The sequence below is a fragment of the Neoarius graeffei genome, chromosome 8 (genome assembly GCF_027579695.1).
Source record: "Neoarius graeffei isolate fNeoGra1 chromosome 8, fNeoGra1.pri, whole genome shotgun sequence".
NCBI classification, from domain to species: Eukaryota; Metazoa; Chordata; class Actinopteri; order Siluriformes; family Ariidae; genus Neoarius; species Neoarius graeffei.
This window is the reverse complement of record NC_083576.1, coordinates 66,853,062-66,875,235: the sequence shown is the minus strand read 5'-3', so window position 1 is coordinate 66,875,235 and position 22,174 is coordinate 66,853,062. Positions and strand designations below refer to the sequence as shown.

Sequence of the window (22,174 nt, the reverse complement as noted above, 5' to 3'; positions counted from 1 at the left end):
CTCTCCATGATTTCATATAAATTGTCTAAATGATGCAAATATAACAAAAACAACATCCATGTAAAACATTCATTCTGTTGCTTTTTCCATAGGTTACCTTGCTTGTTTCGAAGAATCGTTAGCTAACCAATATCCACTGCTGATTTAAGCTTGCTGTGTTAGCTTGATAGAGCAGACTATGTATTTTATAAGGCATTTCAGTTATGCTAGGAGAATTTACAACTGTTTACCTACCATTAGCTAACTTGCTAGCAAACTTGATACCTAGCATTAAATACATAAAGACGACCTTGAGATGTTACCTAGCTTGCGTGTTAATTTTGATTACATGATAAAATCATACACCTAATGTTCGCTAGCTTGTTAACATATTAGCAATTTAATATAACAGATACTTTGGTCACTCGGGCGGCATGGTGGTGCAGTGGTTAGCGCTGTCGCCTCACAGCAAGAAGGTCTGGGTTCGAGCCCCGTGGCCGGCGAGGGCCTTTCTGTGTGGAGTTTGCATGTTCTCCCCGTGTCCGCGTGGGTTTCCTCCGGGTGCTCCGGTTTCCCCCACAGTCCAAAGACATGCAGGTTAGGTTAACTGGTGACTCTAAATTGAGCGTAGGTGTGAATGTGAGTGTGAATGGTTGTCTGTGTCTATGTGTCAGCCCTGTGATGACCTGGCGACTTGTCCAGGGTGTACCCCGCCTTTCGCCCGTAGTCAGCTGGGATAGGCTCCAGCTTGCCTGCGACCCTGTAGAACAGGATAAAGCAGCTAGAGATAATGAGATGAGATGAGATGAGATGAGATACTTTGGTCACTCACTTTTTCCAGCTTATTCCACTTATGTACTGTATGTGGGGTCATAAGATAAGATAAGATGCACTCTATTGTCCCCAAAGGGAAATTCGTCTTGGACTTCATTGCTGCTACAATGGGTCGCTGCCATGTGGACCCTATTGATCCACATGTCGCGTTAACTGGAGCGTAGTTTTACACTAGATGCCCTTCCTGCCACAACCCTCCCATTTCTGAGCTTGGGAAACAACCATCCACACCTATGGGCAATTTAGAGTAGCCAGTTGACCTAACTGCGTGTCTTTGGACTGTGGGGGAAACCAGAGCACCCGGAGGAAACCCACACAGACATGGGGAGAACATGCAAACTCCTCCTATCGGTCACTGGGCTCGAACCTAGAACCTTTTAGCTGTGAGTTGACAGTGCTAACCACTAGCTCACCGTGCCACCCAGTATGACAGATACCTTGTTAACTTAATTAATCTTGCTAAACTATTACGCTGTGTATTCAAAACCAGTATTTTAGTTCAAATCAGAATGATTATAAATAGGACTTCTTGAGCGACATCATTGTAAATAAACATCCCTTCAAGCCGTAATTACAAGTGGGGGCTTTGGAAACGATTCTGAAACTTGACTTGTTACTAATTACAGTACTACGCTTCATTCATCACATAGCAAAGGGCAGCTCGCAAGTCACTTTTTGCTATGTTACATTCGCTTGATAGATTAGATTATTAGACCCTTAAAACTCCCTTAAAACTGTTCAAACCTAAAACCCTTACTTCTATTATCACTCTAGCAAACTTTAAGTCTGGTATCTAGGTTTCTTATCTGTATATTTATGGATGTAACCAATGTTGCTTGGCTGGGACGATTTAATTTTAGGTGGTGCTGTTGGCTGGCATTGCTGAAGTATTCTGCCAAACCTCTGATTTTGTCCTTGAACTCACCAGCGTGAATCAGTGAACCCTACGAGTCCTTTGTGTGTGTGTGTGTGTGTTTGAGAGAGAGTGTGAGTGTGTTAAGTCTACCTGTGCAGCGGAACTTCTTGCCCTTGATCTGACTGATGCGCTTGTTGGCGAGGCGGCGCGGGTGGCTGCAGCGCGCCCCGCTTGTCTCGATGGGATTGTCAAACAGGTAGTCAGCCAGCCACTTCAGATGGCAGTCACACATAAAGGGATTCTGAGCAAGATGTCTGAGGCGGTAAAGAGTGTGAGAGGGGAAAAAAAAAAATGTGACACAGAGGAAGAGGAAAGCGGAAAGAGAGGACTTAAAAATTCTTAATTGAACACAATATTATTTTTAAAAAAAGATAATACAATATAATTTACAATTATAATTAAAATTAAATTCTAAAATTATAGTTAAAATTATAATTATAATTTATACTTTTATAATTTAATTACAATAGAATTTTTTTTTAAATCCTAATAAATGTTGTAATATTTCAGTATGAAAAAAATGTTTGGGCTATTAATAGCTTTAATTATTTTGTCAATCCATTCTCGGCACAAAAAAAAAAAGTAATCAAGTGATTAGAGTGTGGGAGACGTGTATGTAAAATTTGATCAGCAGAGGTTGCTGAGAGACTAGAGTGGGGTTCTGAAGTGGACTGAAGTGTGTGTGTGTGTGTGTGTGTGTGTGTGTGAGACGTACAGGGTCTTGATGGAGCGCAGTGGGGTGAACAGGCCTTTGCTGATGGTCTGCAGCTTGTTGTCATAGAGAGAGAGCAGATTGAGACTCTGCAGGTCTTTGAACGTGTTCACCCTCAGGCAGTTGATCTTGTTGGCATTAAGCAGCCTGGGTGGACAAAAAGACATTTCATCCTTCAGTTAGAGCCGTCAGCTAGAGTACACGAAACACAAAACACTAACGTAATACGCATCAGAGTCCATCTGTCATTGATCAAATTTACTATTCACCCTTTAGATTAGACCAGAGCTTTGAGTTATGTTGTACAGTGAAGGGAATTCTCTTCACAGCCATGCTATTTCGAATGGATGTGCTGTATTATGGGATTTAAAGTAAAGGGGCTATGAAGTACTTGTGAGGTCCAGAGCTAGACATTGGCCTGCGAGACTGAATAAAGTCTGAATAAAGCAGCCAGTTTGGAACCTCGAAGGCCCATTTTACTGGCAGTTCCACCAAAATCTTTGACAACTTAAAGCACACAGACTTTTTATTCTTCTCAGGGCTGAGCACAATGCGTGCCTTGCTCTGAGCACTTTTCTGTCCCAGATCCTCCAGCAGTGTCTGAGATGCTGTAAATTCATGATACCACTGCTCTGGCATGCCAAACTGTACAGAGGAGTGCAGTATCACAAACAGCTTAAGAAGCTATTTCTGCAAACCAGAACGGAATAAAATCCCAAGCTGCATTTTGTTTTGCCCAGATTTCCACAGTGTATCAAAAATACAATTCACTGGAAGGCATTTCACAATATATACATAACACACATTCAATTTCACAGTCACTTAGATCACCGAAAATCCAGTTTAATACACTGAGATTGACGCTTTCAGGTTCTTTAGTAAAACCAGATGCACATTTGCATCTTTTTCTAGTTTACATCCAGATGCCCTGCCCTTCCACCTGCTTTGTTTCCTGTATTCTATGTCTCTCTTACTTAGACTACGTGACAGTCGACTAGCACGGGGCCTGTGTTTAATTAGTGAAAGCCGTTCTAATGAGGCTTTGTCTCACAGTGAACGCACGCATCGTTAGCCTGCTCACTGGGGGAGCTAATTAGGTGTGGGGATTTCAAAAAGGAAGAAAGCAAGGAAACCCTATTTACTGCAAAGCCAGGCAAAAAACATCACCAAACACTTCAGGTACCATTTTTTAAGAGCGCTGCAAGGTGTTCCCTTTGGATGTTCACTTTGTACAAGTGAAATTCATTACAGCAGTGTTTCCCAAAAGCACCATAGAGATGCCCAAACACTCCATATTTGTTCTCGATACTCCCAGTACACTTCATTGAAGAACAACAAACACCTACAGTCACATTTACAAAATTCTAAAAGTCAATTCAACTGGCTAAAAGAACAATGCTGATAAACCCGCAACAACTCAGGAGTCGTCCTGAGGATTCTGATGTCCCTACAACTAGGTCACAGAAAATTATAAAATGGCTGCTGTCAGCAGACTACATCACTGCCAAGATAAGATGTGTTTAAGGGCTTTTTCACAATCATGGCTGTCTTTTTGAATAGCGCCAACTCACTCCTGCAACTAGGTCCAGTATATACAGTGGTGCTTGAAAGTTTGTGAACCCTTGAGAATTTCTATATTTCTGCATAAATATGACCTAAAACATCATCAGATTTTCACACAAGTCCTAAAAGTAGATAAAGAGAACCCGGTTAAACAAATGAGACAAAAATATTATATTTGGTCATTTATTTATTGAGGAAAATGATCCAATATTACATATCTGTGAGTTGCAAAAAAGTATGTGAACCTTTGCTTTCAGTATCTGGTGTGACCCCCTTGTGCAGCAATAACTGCAACTAAACGTTTGCGGTAACTGTTGATCAGTCCTGCACACCGGCTTAGAGGAATTTTAGCCCATTCCTCCGTACAGAACAGCTTCAACTCTGGGATGTTGGTGGGTTTCCTCACATGAACTGCTCGCTTCAGGTCCTTCCACAACATTTCCATTGGATTAAGGTCAGGACTTTGACTTGGCCATTCCAAAACATTAACTTTATTCTTCTTTAACCATTCTTTGGTAGAACGACTTGTGTGCTTAGGGTCGTTGTCTTGCTGCATGACCCACCTTCTCTTGAGATTCAGTTCATGGACAGATGTCCTGACATTTTCCTTTAGAATTCGCTGGTATAATTCAGAATTCATTGTTCCATCAATGATGGCAAGCCGTCCTGGCCCAGATGCAGCAAAACAGGCCTAAACCATGATACTACCACCATCATGTTTCACAGATGGGATAAGGTTCTTATGCTGGAATGCAGTGTTTTCCTTTCTCCAAACATAACGCTTCTCATTTCAACCAAAAAAGTTCTATTTTGGTCTCATCTGTCCACAAAACATTTCTCCAATAGCCTTCTGGCTTGTCCACATGATCTTTAGCAAACTGCAGACGAGCAGCAATGTTCTTCTTGGAGAGCAGTGGCTTTCTCCTTGCAACCCTGCCATGCACACCATTGTTGTTCAATGTTCTCCTGATGGTGGACTCATGAACATTAACATTAGCCAATGTGAAAGAGGCCTTCAGTTGCTTAGAAGTTACCCTGGGGTCCTTTGTGACCTCGCCGACTATTACACACCATGCTCTTGGAGTAATCTTTGTTGGTCGACCAGTCCTGGGGAGGGTAATGGCCAATTTATGCTGACAACGCAGTCCTCGCAGATGGCGTCGCAGATGGCGTCTGCGTAGCCCCCCCCCTTCGCAGACGCTCTGCGCGCACCTCCCAAAAATTGTGACCACCACAGAAGCCTCACAGACAGCGTCGCAGACAAGAGGGCTCTGATTGGTCCACTCTACATCCGCTGTACACGCACTTCCGCTTCCCTACTTTCCCGGTTTGGTTTGTTTTCATGACCGCCATTTTTAAAAACACGAGCGAAGATGGAGCAGCACGAAGAGCGGTTGATCGAGGAAGTGAGGAAGTACAGTATGTACATCTACACGACTCCAGTTCTAGTCATTATAAGTAACCGGAGGATAAACACTCCACTAACCACATCCACCAACTACTCCTAGCGATTTCACGACTTCGCGCCCCTTTGCGTTGTGGCAGTGAATAACATCGCGCATGCCTATTACTCCCCGCTCAACGATAAATTACAACTGTCTGCGAAAAGCTATCTGCGAAAGCCTTGTCGCAAGAGCATGCAGAGGCCCTAAGAATGGTCTTGAATTTCCTCCATTTGTACACAATCTGTCTGACTGTGGATTGGTGGAGTCCAAACTCTTTAGAGATGGTTTTGTAACCTTTTCCAGCCTGATGAGCATCAACAACGCTTTTTCTGAGGTCCTCAGAAATCTCCTTTGTTCGTGCCATGATACACTTCCACAAACATGTGTTGTGAAGATCAGACTTTGATAGATCCCTGTTTTTTAAATAAAACAGGGTGCCCACTCACACCTGATTGTCATCCCTTACGCTTGTGGACTGTAAGAAAGGTGGTTGGTTTTAGAAATACACGATATGCCTCTTCTCACCACAAGTAACATGCCCAGTATATGACCTGTATTTCTGAAATTCTGCGTAGTTCATTTCTGTCTCAAAAGGTAAGCAGAGAAACATAAAAATCTGAGGTTTGATTTTTGGACTATTGTGGACCTGAAAAGTACACCCTGATTGTGAAACAGGCCTTAAAGAAGTTTTTCTGACAAGCTTTTAGAAAATGTATAGCCTCCACTGCAATAACTGCGAGTGCAGACACCTCTCATTCTCATCTCATCTCATTATCTCTAGCTGCTTTATCCTGTTCTACAGGGTCGCAGGCAAGCTGGAGCCTATCCCAGCTGACTACGGGCGAAAGGCGGGGTACACCCTGGACAAGTCGCCAGGTCATCACAGGTGCAGACACCTCACCTAATAAAAAATGCAATACCTCCAGATATTAAGGTTTTGACAACTCTTTTGCTTTGATTTTCTCCACCACTGTTCAAATGGAGTTAAGCATCAGAGATGAAATATGAATCAAAGATTTCAATTAGGGCGGCACGGGGGTGTAGTGGTTAGCGCTGTTGCCTCACAGCAAGAAGGTCTGGGTTCGAGCCCCGTGGCCGGCGAGGGCCTTTCTGTGTGGAGTTTGCATGTTCTCCCCGTGTCCGCATGGGTTTCCTCCGGGTGCTCCGGTTTCCCCCACAGTCCAAAGACATGCAGGTTAGGTTAACTGATGACTCTAAATTGACCGTAGGTGTGAATGTGAGTGTGAATGGTTGTCTGTGTCTATGTGTCAGCCCTGTGATGACCTGGCGACTTGTCCAGGGTGTACCCCGCCTTTCGCCCATAGTCAGCTGGGATAGGCTCCAGCTTGCCTGCGACCCTGTAGAAGGATAAAGCGGCTAGAGATAATGAGATGAGATGAGATGAGATTTCAATTAATACATATTCGAACTTGCCATCGTTTCTATAGTAATGGTTAATTTATCAAACACTTGTATAGCGGACGCTCCATGTAACCTAAGACAGATTTTAAAAGTGCTGCTAAGAGTTCCTGTGGCAGCCGCATGGAGTAGACGCAATGCACACGTGCTGCTGCTCGTTTCAAACTTTTTCACTCCTTCAACCATTTATTTCACAACCAAAGTATTGAAGAATTTGCGCAATTATTTTATTTCAGTCGCACCTACTTTAAAATGGCTTCAAAGAGTGGCAAAGGCAGAAAAAAGGACGATTCGTCGACTAGCTTAACGATGGAGGCTATCTCGGCGCTACTGAACCAGCACCGTGAGGCATTAGCTACAGACTTCAGGTCCTCTTTCAGCTTGCTGGAAACGAAATTCGACCAAGTTCGGTCCACTGTAGAAGAACATGGCCAGCGTCTGAGTTCACTCGAGCTTGTTTCTGAGGACCTAAGCCAGAGTGTCAGTGAGCTGGAAAATGTCTGCTCCAGCCTCCGTGAAAGCAACTCCAAGCTAACTGCTAAAGTCGTCGATCTGGAAGGACGGAACAGACGGCAAAACCTACGCATCCTTGGCCTAGCGGAGACTACTGAAGGAGGGCGACCCACGGAATTCTTCTCTGATCTGCTGTGTGAGGTTTTTGGGAAGGAGATGCTTTCCTCCCCGCTGGAGATCGATAGAGCCCACCGTTCACTGGCACCCAAACCGGCCCCGGGACAGAGACCGCGGCCGGTCATTCTTCGGTTTCACCGTTACCAGATAAAAGATCTTCTGATTCGTGAGGCTAGACAGAAAGGGAAACTGGACTACTGCGGCCAGCAGATCCGTATTGTGGAGGATTACTGCCCAGAAGTTTTGAGCCAGCGCGCCGAATACATGGAAGTAATGACGGAGCTTTACAACCGAGGACTCAAGCCCTCACTACTGTACCCCGCTCGGCTCCGTATCACACTTTCCAGCGGGGAGAGGAAGTGGCTGCGATCGGCGGATGAGGCACGGAGATATGTCGATGGCCTCCCAAGTGTTTCGCACACATCATAAAGGACTGCTTAGTGACTGTGGCTGATGGATTATTGTGGTTCTTAACTACTTTGTTTGGCCGCTGTCATACTTTGTTTTTCTCCTTATTTCTGGCGGCGAGGTCTTTCTGCCTCCGCCGTCAGAGTCAAGGTTACCATGACAATTAAAGCAGCGGCGGTGTGAGTACTTTCCTCTTCTTTAAACTTAACGGACTATTCTATCGTGGTAGGAGTAACACTGTAAAGTTCACTGGTATTTTTTTTTAAAGTAACCATTTATATGTGTAGTCTTCTGTACATTATTCAAGGCCACGTATGAGACCCATTGGGGCGCTGCTTTTCCTCCTATAGGGTTGTGTTCTTAAAAAGAGATGTTAACATAGGAGTGTAGTTTATGTTCTGAATAATAATGCGGGAGCTGAAGATGGTACTACAGGAAGAATTCTGTTAGGTGGATAATGGAAGTTTTGAAGAGCTTGCTGCTATGTTCTTTGGCAACTGTCTTGTTGTGGGAAGGGGGGGTGGGGAGTGGGTTTTTCAGAACCTACACTGTTTTGGAAGCCTGTAAAAGCCCTGGCTGCACACATACTTTCTGTGTTGAGTTTATGATGTTATCTTGGGGGCGGCACGGTGGTGTAGTGGTTAGCGCTGTTGCCTCACAGCAAGAAGGTCCGGGTTCGAGCCCCGTGGCCGGCAAGGGCCTTTCTGTGCGGAGTTTGCATGATCTCCCCATATCTGCGTGGGTTTCCTCCGGGTGCTCCGGTTTCCCCCACAGTCCAAAGACATGCAGGTTAGGTTAACTGGTGACTCTAAATTGACCGTAGGTGCGAATGTGAGTGTGAATGGTTGTCTGTGTCTATGTGTCAGCCCTGTGATGACCTGGCGACTTGTCCAGGGTGTACCCCGCCTTTCGCCCGTAGTCAGCTGGGATAGGCTCCAGCTTGCCTGCAACCCTGTAGAACAGGATAAAGCGGCTAGAGATAATGAGATGAGAGATGTTATCTTGGGACCAATACCTGGAGTATTGATACCACCTGTGCTTACCTACCCATCTTCTCTGTTAGGGAGAATGGCTAGTCCCTTAAATTTTCTGAGCTGGAATGTCAAGGGTTTAAATCACCCTGTTAAAAGGAGAGTTTTTTTCACACATCAGGCAATTTGGAACAGCCGTTGCTTTTTTACAAGAAACACACATTCGTGGTTCTGACAGTTCGCGTCTGATGTCGCATTGGGTGGGGCAGCATTTTCATTCTACTTTTCAGGCTAAGGCCAGAGGGGTCTCCATTCTTATTAACCACAATATTCCCTTTGAACACCATAACGTAATAGCAGATACAAATGGTCGCTATATTATTATCTCAGGGAAATTGTATAATACTATGGTAGTGTTTGCCAATGTATATGCTCCGAACGTGGATGATGTGGGTTTTCTAAAAGGTTTCTTTTCCTCTCTTCCTGACCTGAGCTCATACTCTCTCATACTTGGTGGGGATTTTAACTGTTGGCTCGATCCTGTGCTCGACCGGTCTTCTTCTAACCCTGGTATAATGACTAAATCTGCATCACTTATTCAGTCTTTCTTAGACTATGGAGTCACAGAAATATGGCGGTATCTCAATCCAAACAAGAGGGAGTATTCATTCTTTTCTCATTCTCATCATACCTACTCTAGGATTGACTATTTTCTTGTTGACAATTATTTGATCCCATTTACCTGTTCCTGTGACTATCAGAGTATAGTGATATCTGACCACGCCCCAGTGGTATTGTCCATGACCCTTCCTGACCTCCCTGTTGCAGAGAGACATTGGCGTTTTAACTCAACTTTACTGTCCAATAATAACTTTGTGAAATTTATGGAGGAGCAGATAACCTTTTTCTTTGATACAAATGCATCATCTGAAACCACCAGCCTGACCATTTGGGATGCTCTGAAAGCTTACCTAAGGGGACAAACTATTTCTTTTAGCGCAAATATGAAAAAGAGAGCTCAGAAAGAACGGATAGATCTATCTATTCAAATTAAAGAAGTGGATCAAAGATACGCTCAAATCAAGAACCCTGAACTATATAAAAAAAAAAAACGTGTGGAACTCCAAACTAGATTTGATCTCCTCTCAACACATTCAACTGAACGGCAACTATTGCAGAACAAAAGTCTGTTCTATGTTCATGGCGACAAATCTGGTAAAATGGTAGCCAATCAGCTGAAGGGATTTAAAGCAAAACAGCACATCACAAAAATCCAGATGGATGATTGTAACATCACCTCAGATCCCTCTAAAATCAACGACACATTTAGGAATTTTTACTCCCGACTTTACACTTCGGACCTCCCAAATGACAGTACGCTGATGGAAAATTTCCTAGATCATTTAGAGGTCCCCACACTTACCCATGATAATAAGACTAGGTTAGATGAGCCTATATCGCAGGGGAAGGTAGCTGCTGCTATCTCCTCATTGCAATCTGGGAAATCCCCTGGACCTGATGGGTTCCCAGCGGAGTTTTTCAAAACATTTTCTTCATTACTTTCCCCTCATCTATGTTTAGTGTTATCAGATTCTTTCAAGCAAGGCAAACTACCAGAAATAATATCAGAGGATCAGACTGGCTTTGTAAAAAACCGACATTCTTATTTTAATATTCTTCGTTTATTTGACATTTTGTACTCTCCTTCAGAGGCAGTTCCGGAATGTGTCCTTTCTCTAGATGCAGAGAAAATGTTTGACCATGTGGAGTGGAAATATTTATTTGCAGTTTTGGAAAAATTTGGTTTTGGCCCAAACTACATTAGGTGGGTTAAACTATTATATACGTGCCCAACTGCTTCTATCCTTACCAATTCTCAACGCTCTCAACCTTTCAATCTTTATAGGGGAACCCGTCAAGGGTGCCCTTTAAGCCCATTGCTTTTCGATCTGACCATAGAGACTCTAGCAGTTGCATTTTGTAACTGCAAGGATATTTCAGGGATTTTGAGGAAAGGAATTGAACATAAAGTGTCTCTATACGCTGACGATCTTTTACTTTTTATATCAAACCCAGACACCTCTTTACCGGTCATGCTATCCTTACTCGCTCAATTTGGCCAGGTTTTGGGATATAAACTAAAGTTACACAAGAGTGAACTTTTTCCTGTGAATACAGAGGCACTTGCTTTAAAATATACCAGCCTCCTAGCCTAGTAAACTAGACCCACCCGCCTAGCGGCCAAAAATATTTTTTGCCTGCGAGTGGGTCTAGCCTCGCACCATATCAACAAAACACCCCGGGCATCAAATCGTGCCCGCCAATCACAACGCAAGGTTTTTGTTTGGATTCTTTGGGCGGGCTTTTGCAGGAGTGATGACAAAGCTGTGCGACGCTGGAGAAAGCACAACAGGAAAGATGGCTACGACTAGTGAACAGCGCTAGTTTGACTCCGCTTTGGAATCAGTTTTAGAAGAATTAGACTTGGAGTTTTCGTTGAAACATGAGCAGGAAGAGGCTCTCCGCTCATTCCTTTTCAAGAAGGACGTTTTCGCTGTTTTGCCAACCGGCTATGGCAAAAGTCTGACCTACCAGCTGGCTCCGCTCGTAGCCAAAAGGATGGGGCTAGTTTGTGCAGTACGAAGAATTAATAAACAGCTTTGAAACATTACTTTTTGATTGTTTCTTATTTTCCCGTTATTTTAAATTTAAGGGAAATTATTTCACCAAACACCACTAAATAAAAATAAAAACTCTCAAAAACAGTTTAAGCAAACCCTTGAAAAACACTTGAAAAAAATAAGAGTGTATGTTAAGTATGTGGTACAGACTCCAAACTTGTGGTCATTATCTCCAAACTTCTTAATATCTAGAACCTGTTTATTAATTAATAAGCATTTTGAAAAATTATTTATTTCAAGGCCTCCCTCACTGCTTTCTGTCGCTCTGACTACATCACAGTCACTGTTGCGCTGATTGGTCAGAGCGTTGGCCTATACGCACAGAGACAGTTTGAAAGACAGCGGGTTGTTCCACCCCCACCCTTCGGAAATGTCTACGAGCGAGGCCAGACTAAATATTCACATTTAGTCTGGCTTGCCAGGCTACCAGCCTCCCCTTTAAGATTGTGGAAAATACATTTGTCTACCTTGGTGTTACAATTACAAGGAAACATAAGTATCTCTTTAAAGAAAATTTTTATACTCTACTAAATCATGTGAAAGAGCGCTTGATGCACTGGTCACCACTGTCTACATCCCTGGTGGGCCGGATCAACTCTGTTAAAATGAACATCCTCCCTAAATTTTTATATCTCTTTCAATCTATACCAATCTTTATTCCCAAATCTTTCTTTGACTCATTGGACTCAATCATAGCGGCCTATATATGGAGGGGCAAGCGCCCTAGACTAAATAAAGTCCATCTTCAAAAATCCAAAAAAGATGGAGGTATGGTGCTGCCTAATTTCTGTCTTTACTACTGGGCTGCTAATATACGTTGCATTACTTTCTGGTCGCACTTTCTCGATCGAGCTGACTGTCCAACATGGGTGAGGATGGAGTTGAGTTCGGTCCGAAATCTTTCCATTTTGGCTCTGCTTGGGTCGCCGCTCCCTCTCCCCCCAGGTAAATGGACTGATAGTCCGACGGTTTGGCACACAATGAGGGTGTGGTCTCAGTTCGGGAAGCATTTCGGTTTACATGATTTCTCTCTCCTTAGTCCTATTCTGTCCAACCCTTTCTTTCAACTCTCTCTATCTGATTCTGCATTCCAAGAGTGGCGTGGGAGGGGTATAGAGAAATTTAAAGATCTCTTCATTGGTAATAGCTTTGCATCATTCGCACAACTGTCTGAAGAGTTTAGTCTACCAAACACTCATTTTTTCAGACACCTGCAGGCAAGACACTTTCTCCATTCTCAGATGGCTAGTTTCCCTGGGGCAACTACTGCGACCACCGCCGACATGTTACTTGGTCTGCATCCATCGCGCAAGGGGTTAATATCGGTCATTTATGACAAACTGATGGGCATAAAACAGGCTCCTCTGGACAAAATTAAAACTGCTTGGGAGCAGGATTTAAACTTTCAACTGTCAAACGATGTATGGGATTCCATTCTCAGGCTGGTAAATACAACATCTCTCTGTGCACGTCACTGCCTGTTACAGTTTAAGGTGGTGCACAGGGCTCATATATCTAAAGCCAAATTAACTCATATGTACTCAGACGTTGATCCTTTATGTGATAAATGTAAAAGAGGTGAGGCCTCGCTTATTCACATGTTTTGGACTTGTCCAAGCCTGGAAAGATACTGGAGAGATGTTTTCCAAACCTTGTCCCTTATTCTTAATCTTGAGCTAGAACCCAGTGAATCCACTGATTGCCCTTTTCGGCACCACTGGTGAAGATGACACGAGCCTCACTCCAACCAAAAGCCGCACGCTGTCCTTTGCCTCGCTTTTGGCTAGGCGTGCGATTCTATTAAGGTGGAGGGATGCTGCCCCGCCCACACACGCACAGTGGTTAAGTGACATCATGTCCTGTCTAGACCTCGAAAAGATTCGCTATTCAGTTTGTGACTCGAGCAAGAAGTTCCAGAAGGTATGGGGACCTTTCCTGAAAAACTTTGAGAACCTTAAGTTGGATTGAGATATCTGTCCCTCTTTCCTTTTTTTTCTGTCAGTTACAGTGTCTGTATCAGTCATTGTCTAAATTTGCCGCCTCCTAATTATTTACCTTTGTTTATTTATTTTATTTTTTTTATCCATTCGTCCCGTTTGTGTGTTTATTTACTTATTTTACTTTTATTCTTATTATTTATCTTGCGACTCAATACTTGACTTCCAGCAGTTCCCTACAACACTCCAGGAATAATACTCCTCAGGAATCATGGTTTGTAGGTGTGGCTAGTGGGAGGGGAGGGATGTTTATGTTTATGTTAAATTACTCTGAAAAATTTACAATGTATGAGCACGTATGTATATGTGATACATGTAAAATTCAATAAAAATATTTGAGTAAAAAAAGTGCTGCTAATTGTTTATATAAAATTCTAAAGGGTTCACAAACTTTCAAGCACCTCTGTGTGTGTGTGTGTGTGTGTGTGTGTATGTATGTATATATATATATATATATATATATATACACACACACACACAGTGGGGCAAAAAAGTATTTAGTCAGTCACCAATTGTGCAAGTTCTCCCACTTAAAAAGATGAGAGAGGCCTGTAATTTTCATCATAGGTACACTTCAACTATGAGAGACAGAATGGGGGGAAAGAATCCAGGAAATCACATTGTAGGATTTTTAATGAATTAATTGGTAAATTCCTTGGTAAAATAAGTATTTGGTCACCTACAAACAAGCAAGATTTCTGGCTCTCACAGACCTGTAACAACTTCTTTGAGAGGCTCCTCTGTCCTCCACTCGTTACCTGTATTAATGGCACCTGTTTGAACTCGTTATCAGTATAAAAGACACCTGTCCACAACCTCAAACAGTCACACTCCAAACTCCACTATGGCCAAGACCAAAGAGCTGTCAAAGGACACCAGAAACAAAATTGTAGACCTGCACCAGGCTGGGAAGACTGAATCTGCAATAGGTAAGCAGCTTGGTGTGAAGAAATCAACTGTGGGAGCAATTATTAGAAAATGGAAGACATACAAGACCACTGATAATCTCCCTCGATCTGGGGCTCCACGCAAGATCTCACCCCATGGGGTCAAAATGATCACAAGAACGGTGAGCAAAAATCCCAGAACCACACGGGGGGACCTAGTGAATGACCTGCAGAGAGCTGGGACCAAAGTAACAAAGGCTACCATCAGTAACACACTACACCACCAGAGACTCAAATCCTACAGTGCCAGATGTGTCCCCCTGCTGAAGCCAGTACATGTCCAGGCCCGTCTGAAGTTTGCTAGAGAGCATTTGGATGATCCAGAAGAGGATTGGGAGAATGTCATATGGTCAGATGAAACCAAAATAGATATTTTTCGTAAAAACTCAACTTGTCGTGTTTGGAGGAGAAAGAATGCTGAGTTGCATCCAAAGAACACCATACCTACTGTGAAGCATGGGGGTGGAAACATCATGCTTTGGAGCTGTTTTTCTGCAAAGGGACCAGGACGACTGATCCGTGTAAAGGAAAGAATGAATGGGGCCATGTATCGTGAGATTTTGAGTGAAAACCTCCTTCCATCAGCAAGGGCATTGAAGATGAAACGTGGCTGGGTCTTTCAGCATGACAGTGATCCCAAACACACTGCCCGGGCAACGAAGGAGTGGCTTCGTAAGAAGCATTTCAAGGTCCTGGAGTGGCCTAGCCAGTCTCCAGATCTCAACCCCATAGAAAATCTTTGGAGGGAGTTGAAAGTCCATGTTGTCCAGCGACAGCCCCAAAACATCACTGCTCTAGAGGAGATCTGCATGGAGGAATGGGCCAAAATACCAGCAACAGTGTGTGAAAACCTTGTGAAGACTTACAGAAAACGTTTGACCTCTGTCATTGCCAACAAAGGGTATATAACAAAGTTTTGAGATGAACTTTTGTTATTGACCAAATACTTATTTTCCACCATAATTTGCAAATAAATTCTTTAAAAATCAGACAATGTGATTTTCTGGATTTTTTTTTTCTCATTTTGTCTCTCATAGTTGAAGTGTACCTATGATGAAAATTACAGGCCTCTCTCATCTTTTTAAGTGGGAGAACTTGCACAATTGGTGACTGACTAAATACTTTTTTGCCTCACTGTGTATATATATATATATATATATATATGGGTCTGTCTCAGAAACTGGGTACTGTGGGGGTGCCCCACTAAATATACTCAGTCAATAAACTATATGGTTTTGAATGGTGATGTTGGTTTTAATTTGAAATAAAATGATGAAAGAAATAATACAGATAAAACTAAATCTTTGATGTGAATACTCTATTCAGAATTTGGCAAAAATTCTGCAAATTTGTGGAAAAATGGCGGCTTGATCTGGGACATGATAAATGGTTGACTACATCGCATTCCCTTAAAAAGGTTGTAGTCCACTGAAAAGTCTACAGTTATCACTAATTGTATTTTAAGTTGTAACTTTATACACCTAAGGATTGGTGCGCTCACAGAATAATCATAACCGTAATAAAACATCATGCAAAATATTTGATCACCGTTATAACTCCATTTTCCGCAAACCCAAAACCAATACGATCGTGTGTTTTGACCTAAACGGAAAGCCTCAGGGTCAAGGTCACGACCTCACCAAAAGTAGTAACTTAAAATCACTACGCCATATAAAAATTTAGTTATAAATCTGTGATTTTGTTTTTTAAAATGAAAGCTGAAAGTGAGGTATAGAATATGTTTCTACAGAATATGTTACGATGGTAGCTGGTCTTGTATGAATTTCTGAGCTATAAAATGAGTTGTGGTCTATTTTTTACCGTAGCGTGTTATTTGTGTGCGGGGAAGGACACACATTAACAATTTGCATGTGTAGAATGGAATTTTCCACTCCAGCAATTAGAAGTTGATCGTGCTTCCATTTGCGGTCTTTCTGTTATGCGGGTGATCTGTTCGGACGTTATCACTGAAACGGTGAGTTTTGACAGTTTTATTTTGTTTTAGTCTTGCAGTATAAGGCAATAGAATGTTTCTTTTTCATCTTACTTTCATATTTCGTAGTGTTTGCGTATTTTTGGCCAATATTTTGCAGCCATGGTCAATTTAGATCGAACTTTTGATAGAATCTACGGCCAGTCATTTTGCCCCGACCCCGTCTCGCACTCCGTCCGGTACGGTAGTGATGTCCGGTTGCTCGCGCGCCGCAGCAGAGACCCGCGCGACCTTCAGCCGGTACAGTCGCTGTTCTTTTACCACCGCCGTTATTCTCAACTTTCCAATGTCTCATCTCATTATCTCTAGCCGCTTTATCCTTCTACAGGGTTGCAGGCAAGCTGGAGCCTATCCCAGCTGACTACGGGCGAAAGGCGGGGTACACCCTGGACAAGTCGCCAGGTCATCACAGGGCTGACACATAGAGACAAACAACCATTCACACTCACATTCACACCTACGGTCAATTTAGAGTCACCAGTTAACCTAACCTGCATGTCTTTGGACTGTGGGGGAAACCGGAACACCCGGAGGAAACCCACGCGGAACTTTCCAATGTGTTCTTGATTTTTCCATTGTGTCCTATTTCGCCATATCAAATCCCCAAAATGTATCATATTATTCATATTTAAGTGAATAATCAATTCAGTCATCATAACTTGGCATTTTTAACCCAAGCAATCAAAAAGAGGAAATTTATTCAATATTTTCACTCATCTGTGAAGGAGGGGCTTTAATTCTTCATGATGTAGTTATTTTATATGTAAATCAATTTTACAAAAGCATTTGAATTGTAATCAAAAAAAAATTTCCACAGTGGAGGCCAGATAAAGCAAGATGCTATCTTTATTCTTATTAAACATGACAAAAGAAACATTGAGTGTTAGATAAATGCAAAAAAAATAGTTAAAATAGAAAATGAGAGACCAGTTTCTGAGACGGACCCATATATATATATATATATATATATATATATATATATATATATATATATATACACACACACAGTGGTGCTTGAAAGTTTGTGAATCCTTTAGAATTTTCTATATTTCTGCATAAATACGACCTAAAACATCATCAGATTTTCACACAAGTCCTAAAAGTAGATAAAGAGAACCCAGTTAAACAAATGAGACAAAAATATTATACTTGGTCATTTATTTATTGAAGAAAATGATCCAATATTACATATCTGTGAGTGGCAAAAGTATGTGAACCTCTAGGATTAGCAGTTAATTTGAAGGTGAAATTAGAGTCAGGTGTTTTCAATGAATGGGATGACAATCAGGTGTGAGTGGGCACCCTGTTTTATTTAAAGAACAGGGATCTATCAAAGTCTCATCTTCACAACATGTGTTTGTGGAAGTGCATCATGGCACGAACAAAGGAGATTTCTGAGGACCTCAGAAAAAGCGTTGTTGATGCTCATCAGGCTGGAAAAGGTTATAAAACCATCTCTAAAGAGTTTGGACTCCACTAATCCACAGTCAGACAGATTGTGTACAAATTGAGGAAATTCAAGACCATTGTTACCCTCCCCAGGAGTGGTCGACCAACAAAGATCACTCCAAGAGCAGGGTGTGTAATAGTCGGCGACATCACAAAGGACCCCAGGGTAACTTTTAAGCAACTGAAGGCCTCTCTCACATTGGCTAATGTTAATGTTCATGAGTCCACCATCAGGAGAATACTGAACAACAATGGTGTGCATGGCAGGGTTGCAAGGAGAAAGCCACTGCTCTCCAAAAAGAACATTGCTGCTCGTCTGCAGTTTGCTAAAGATCAGTTGGACAAGCCAGAAGGCTATTGGAAAAATGTTTTGTGGATGGATGAGACCAAAATAGAACTTTTTGGTTTAAATGAGAAGGGTTATGTTTGGAGAAAGGAAAACTCTGCATTCCAGCATAAGAACCTTATCCCATCTGTGAAACATGGTGGTGGTAGTATCATGGTTTGGGCCTGTTTTGCTGCATCTGGGCCAGGACAGCTTGCCATCATTGATGGAACAATGAATTCTGAATTATAGCAGCGAATTGTAAAGGAAAATGTCAGGATATCTGTCCATGAACTGAATCTCAAGAGAAGGTGGGTGACCCACCTTCTCTTGAGATTCAGTTCATGGACAGATGTCCTGACAGCAAGACAATGACCCTAAGCACACAAGTCATTCTACCAAAGAATGGATAAAGAAGAATAAAGTTCATGCTTTGGAATGGCCAAGTCAAAGTCCTGACCTTAATCCAATCGAAATGTTGTGGAAAGACCTGAAGCGAGCAGTTCATGTGAGGAAACCCACCAACATTCCAGAGTTGAAGCTGTTCTGTATGGAGGAATGGGCTAAAATTCCTCTAAGCTCGTGTACAGGACTGATCAACAGTTACCGGAAACGTTTAGTTACAGTTATTGCTGCACAAGGGGGTCACATCATATACTGAAAGCAAAGGTTCACATACTTTTGCCACTCACAGATATGTAATATTGGATCATTTTCCTCAATAAATGGCCTCATTCTGACCACTGTTGTTGTGTGTGAGTTTGAAATCAATGCTGTGGGAGGAGCAGCGATTTACGTGAAATTGCATATGACCCCTGTGTAGCCGCATCCATGGCAGGTAGCACCACCTGGTAAACAATTCTTGCTGGAATATGTCTTTAGAGTCTTCTGGATGAATTTCAGTGAAAATATCCTAGCAGTTTACGAGCAGTAGTGTTTGGTGTGATGAGTTACCCAAAATTTTCAAACGCGCATAAAATGTTAAATATGACAGGTGGCGCCACCGTCTTGACAACTTTTATACATACCAACCTGGGAAACATTCCATATGAGTTTGATCAAAATCTGATCACTCCTGTAGGAGGAGTAGTGACTTTCGTGTAATTGCACGTGACCTCTCTGTAGCCTCATCCATGGCAGGTGGCACCACCTTGTGAACAACTCTTGTTATTCCCCGCCCAAACAAAGTTTGGCGGGGGATATAGAGACGGGTTCTGTCCGTCCAGCTGTCTGTCCGTCTGGTCACGTTTTCATTTCCGGGCCATATCTTTAAAACTACTGAAGATATCTTAATGAAACTTTGTATACATATCAAGCAACATGTGAACTTGTGCCTTTTGCTATTTTGGATTTTTGAAAAAAAAAAGTATTTTTCAAATAGTTACATAAAAAATAGATTTTGACTTAGTTTCTAAGAGTAACATTCGTTTCCGGAGCATATATCCAAAACTATTCATGATACGGATTTGGAACTTGGTATACATGTTAACAAGGTGATATAGATGTGCCTTTTCATACTAAGAAATTTGAGAAATTTTAATTTTTCCTCTTTCCATGGAAACAATTTCAGACTTAGTCTCTCAGGTTAGTCTTAGGGGTAGGTTTTGTTTCTGGAGCAGAACTTGAAAACTATGAGTGATATGGTCTTGAAAATTGGTATATGTGTTGATTAAGTAATGTATATGTGCCTTTTGATACTAAGAAATGTGAGAAATTTTAATTTTTAGCTCACCTGGACCAAAGGTCCGGTGGGCTTTTGCCATGGGCTGCTGAGATCAGTGTAAAGAGGTAGGGTTGGTTTCCTGCAGCAGAACTTGAAAAATGTGACAAATAATATCTTGAAACTTGGTATATAGTTGGTATATAGGGCGGGGGATATAGATGACTCTGTCTTCTTGTTAGAATATGTCTTTAGAGTCTTCTGGGTGAGTTTCAGTGAAAACGTCCTGGCAGTTTATGAAGAGTAGCGTTTAATGTGACAAGTCACCCCAAAATTTCAGACGCCCATAAAATCATAAATATGACAGGTGACACCACCATCTTGACAACTTTTATGCACACCCACCTGAAGAACATCGTATGTGAGTTTGATTAAAATCTGATCAATCCTGTAGGAGGAGTAGCAATTTTTGTAAATTATGAACGAATGACGATGGATGACGGACAGACAATGGACGACACGTGATCGCATAAGCTCGTCCAACCTGGCCTATGGCCGGATTAGCTAAAAATCAGTAATATGGTGCAACTTTTTAATACTCTGCTAATTCCCAAGGGGAAATTAGTATTTTCTGCATTTAACCCATCTGAAACAGTGAACACATACAAGTGAGCAGCTGCACTATAGCACCCAGAGGGCACTTGGGGGTTAGGTGCCTTGTTCAAGGGCCTTTCAGCCATGAATGTAGAGTGCAAAGTGCTATTCTTTCACTCCCCACACATTCATTTTTTCCCCCTGCTGGTACAGGGAATCAACCCAGCAAAACTTGCTTCTCTAACCTTTAAACTACATTTACATTAGACCGTATCTGTCTCGTTTTCTTCGCGGATGCACTGTCCGTTTACATTAAACCACCTGGAAACGCTGGGAAACGGGAATCCGCCAGCGTCCACGTATTCAATCCAGATCGTGTCAGCTCCGGTGCTGTGTAAACATTCAGAATACGCGGATACGCTGTGCTGAGCTCTAGCTGGCGTCTCATTGGACAACGTCACTGTGACATCCACCTTCCTGATTCGCTGGCGTTGGTCATGTGACGCAACTGCTGAAAAACGGCGCGGACTTCCGCCTTGTATCACCTTTCATTAAAGAGTATAAAAGTATGAAAATACTGCAAATACTGATGCAAATACTGCCCATTGTGTAGTTATGATTGTCTTTAGGCTTGCCATCCTTCCACTTGCAAGTGTTAAGTGATATGCGCTGGGATCACACACACAGCGGCTCAGTCCCGAATCACAGCTTGTTCACTTCACTCGCGTGCTCTGTGAGCTGCGCAAGGCCGGAGTGCGCACCCTCCAGAGGGCACTCGCTGTTCAGGGCGGAGTGATTTGGAGTGCAGGATGCCTGCGGAGCCGAGCGTATCCGTGTATTGGTATTGCTGTGTGCACACAAATTGTGTATTGGTGTTGCTGTGTGCACACTAATCGTTTTAAAAACGTTAATCTGATGATCCGCTGATACGGTCTAATGTAAACATGGGCTTAGAGAAGCAAGGCCATGTATCGAGACATTTCTTTAACATTTCTTTAATTTCATGAATTTTTTCATTTCTTTAATATTTTTAAAAATTTCTTTCTGTATGGAGACATTTGTTTAATATTTATGGAAGGAGTCTCCAGGGTCAGTGCTTTGTAAGTATCTGCAAAATTTCACAACAGAGAACTTTGTGCTTTCTGGTTTCTCAGTAACATGGTGCGTGCGTGTGTGTGTGTGTGTGTGTGTGTGTGTGTGTGTGTGTGTGTTTTTAACCTCATTAACTCACTAGAAAGAAAAAAGAAAGGCTGGTACAGGAATGAATGAATGTTTCAGTTGCTGTAACATAATCGATAACAGGAACTAACTTGTTTTACAGATTTTCCACAACATTAAAACATAAAAAGTATGGTGTGTCGTTCTTTAATGAGGAAAAAAAAAACTTCAACCAATTGCTGTGCTCTAGGTGAAATTTAAAAAAAAAAACTGGAAAAATTATTAACCTCACATCATACCCGGCTGTCATGGATTATTTTCTGACAGCAGTGCACACCTTCATGTTTCATTAACAACGTCCTTGTGTGTCGTCTGGGAGGAGGGTCAAGAAATTTTCAATCATGGCTAGAGAAGGAACGTCAAGCAACATGTTGTAGTATTTGTCAAACTCTGCAAGAAAATACAGAAAAAGTGTTCTGACATGCCAGAGTTT

At 42.2% G+C, this 22,174-nt stretch overlaps 1 protein-coding gene across 1 annotated transcript in view; it reads right to left on the bottom strand.

The window, feature by feature from the left end:
• Positions 1–22,174, bottom strand: part of slit3 (slit homolog 3 (Drosophila)) — a 368,151-nt gene that overhangs the window by 111,509 nt on the left and 234,468 nt on the right. Inside the window, exons 13-14 of the mRNA XM_060928048.1 lie at positions 2,445–2,588; positions 1,820–1,983 (exon numbers count right to left, since the gene is read on the bottom strand). Of these exons, the coding sequence (XP_060784031.1) occupies positions 1,820–1,983; positions 2,445–2,588 (308 nt within the window). The remainder of the gene's footprint in view (positions 1–1,819; positions 1,984–2,444; positions 2,589–22,174) is intronic.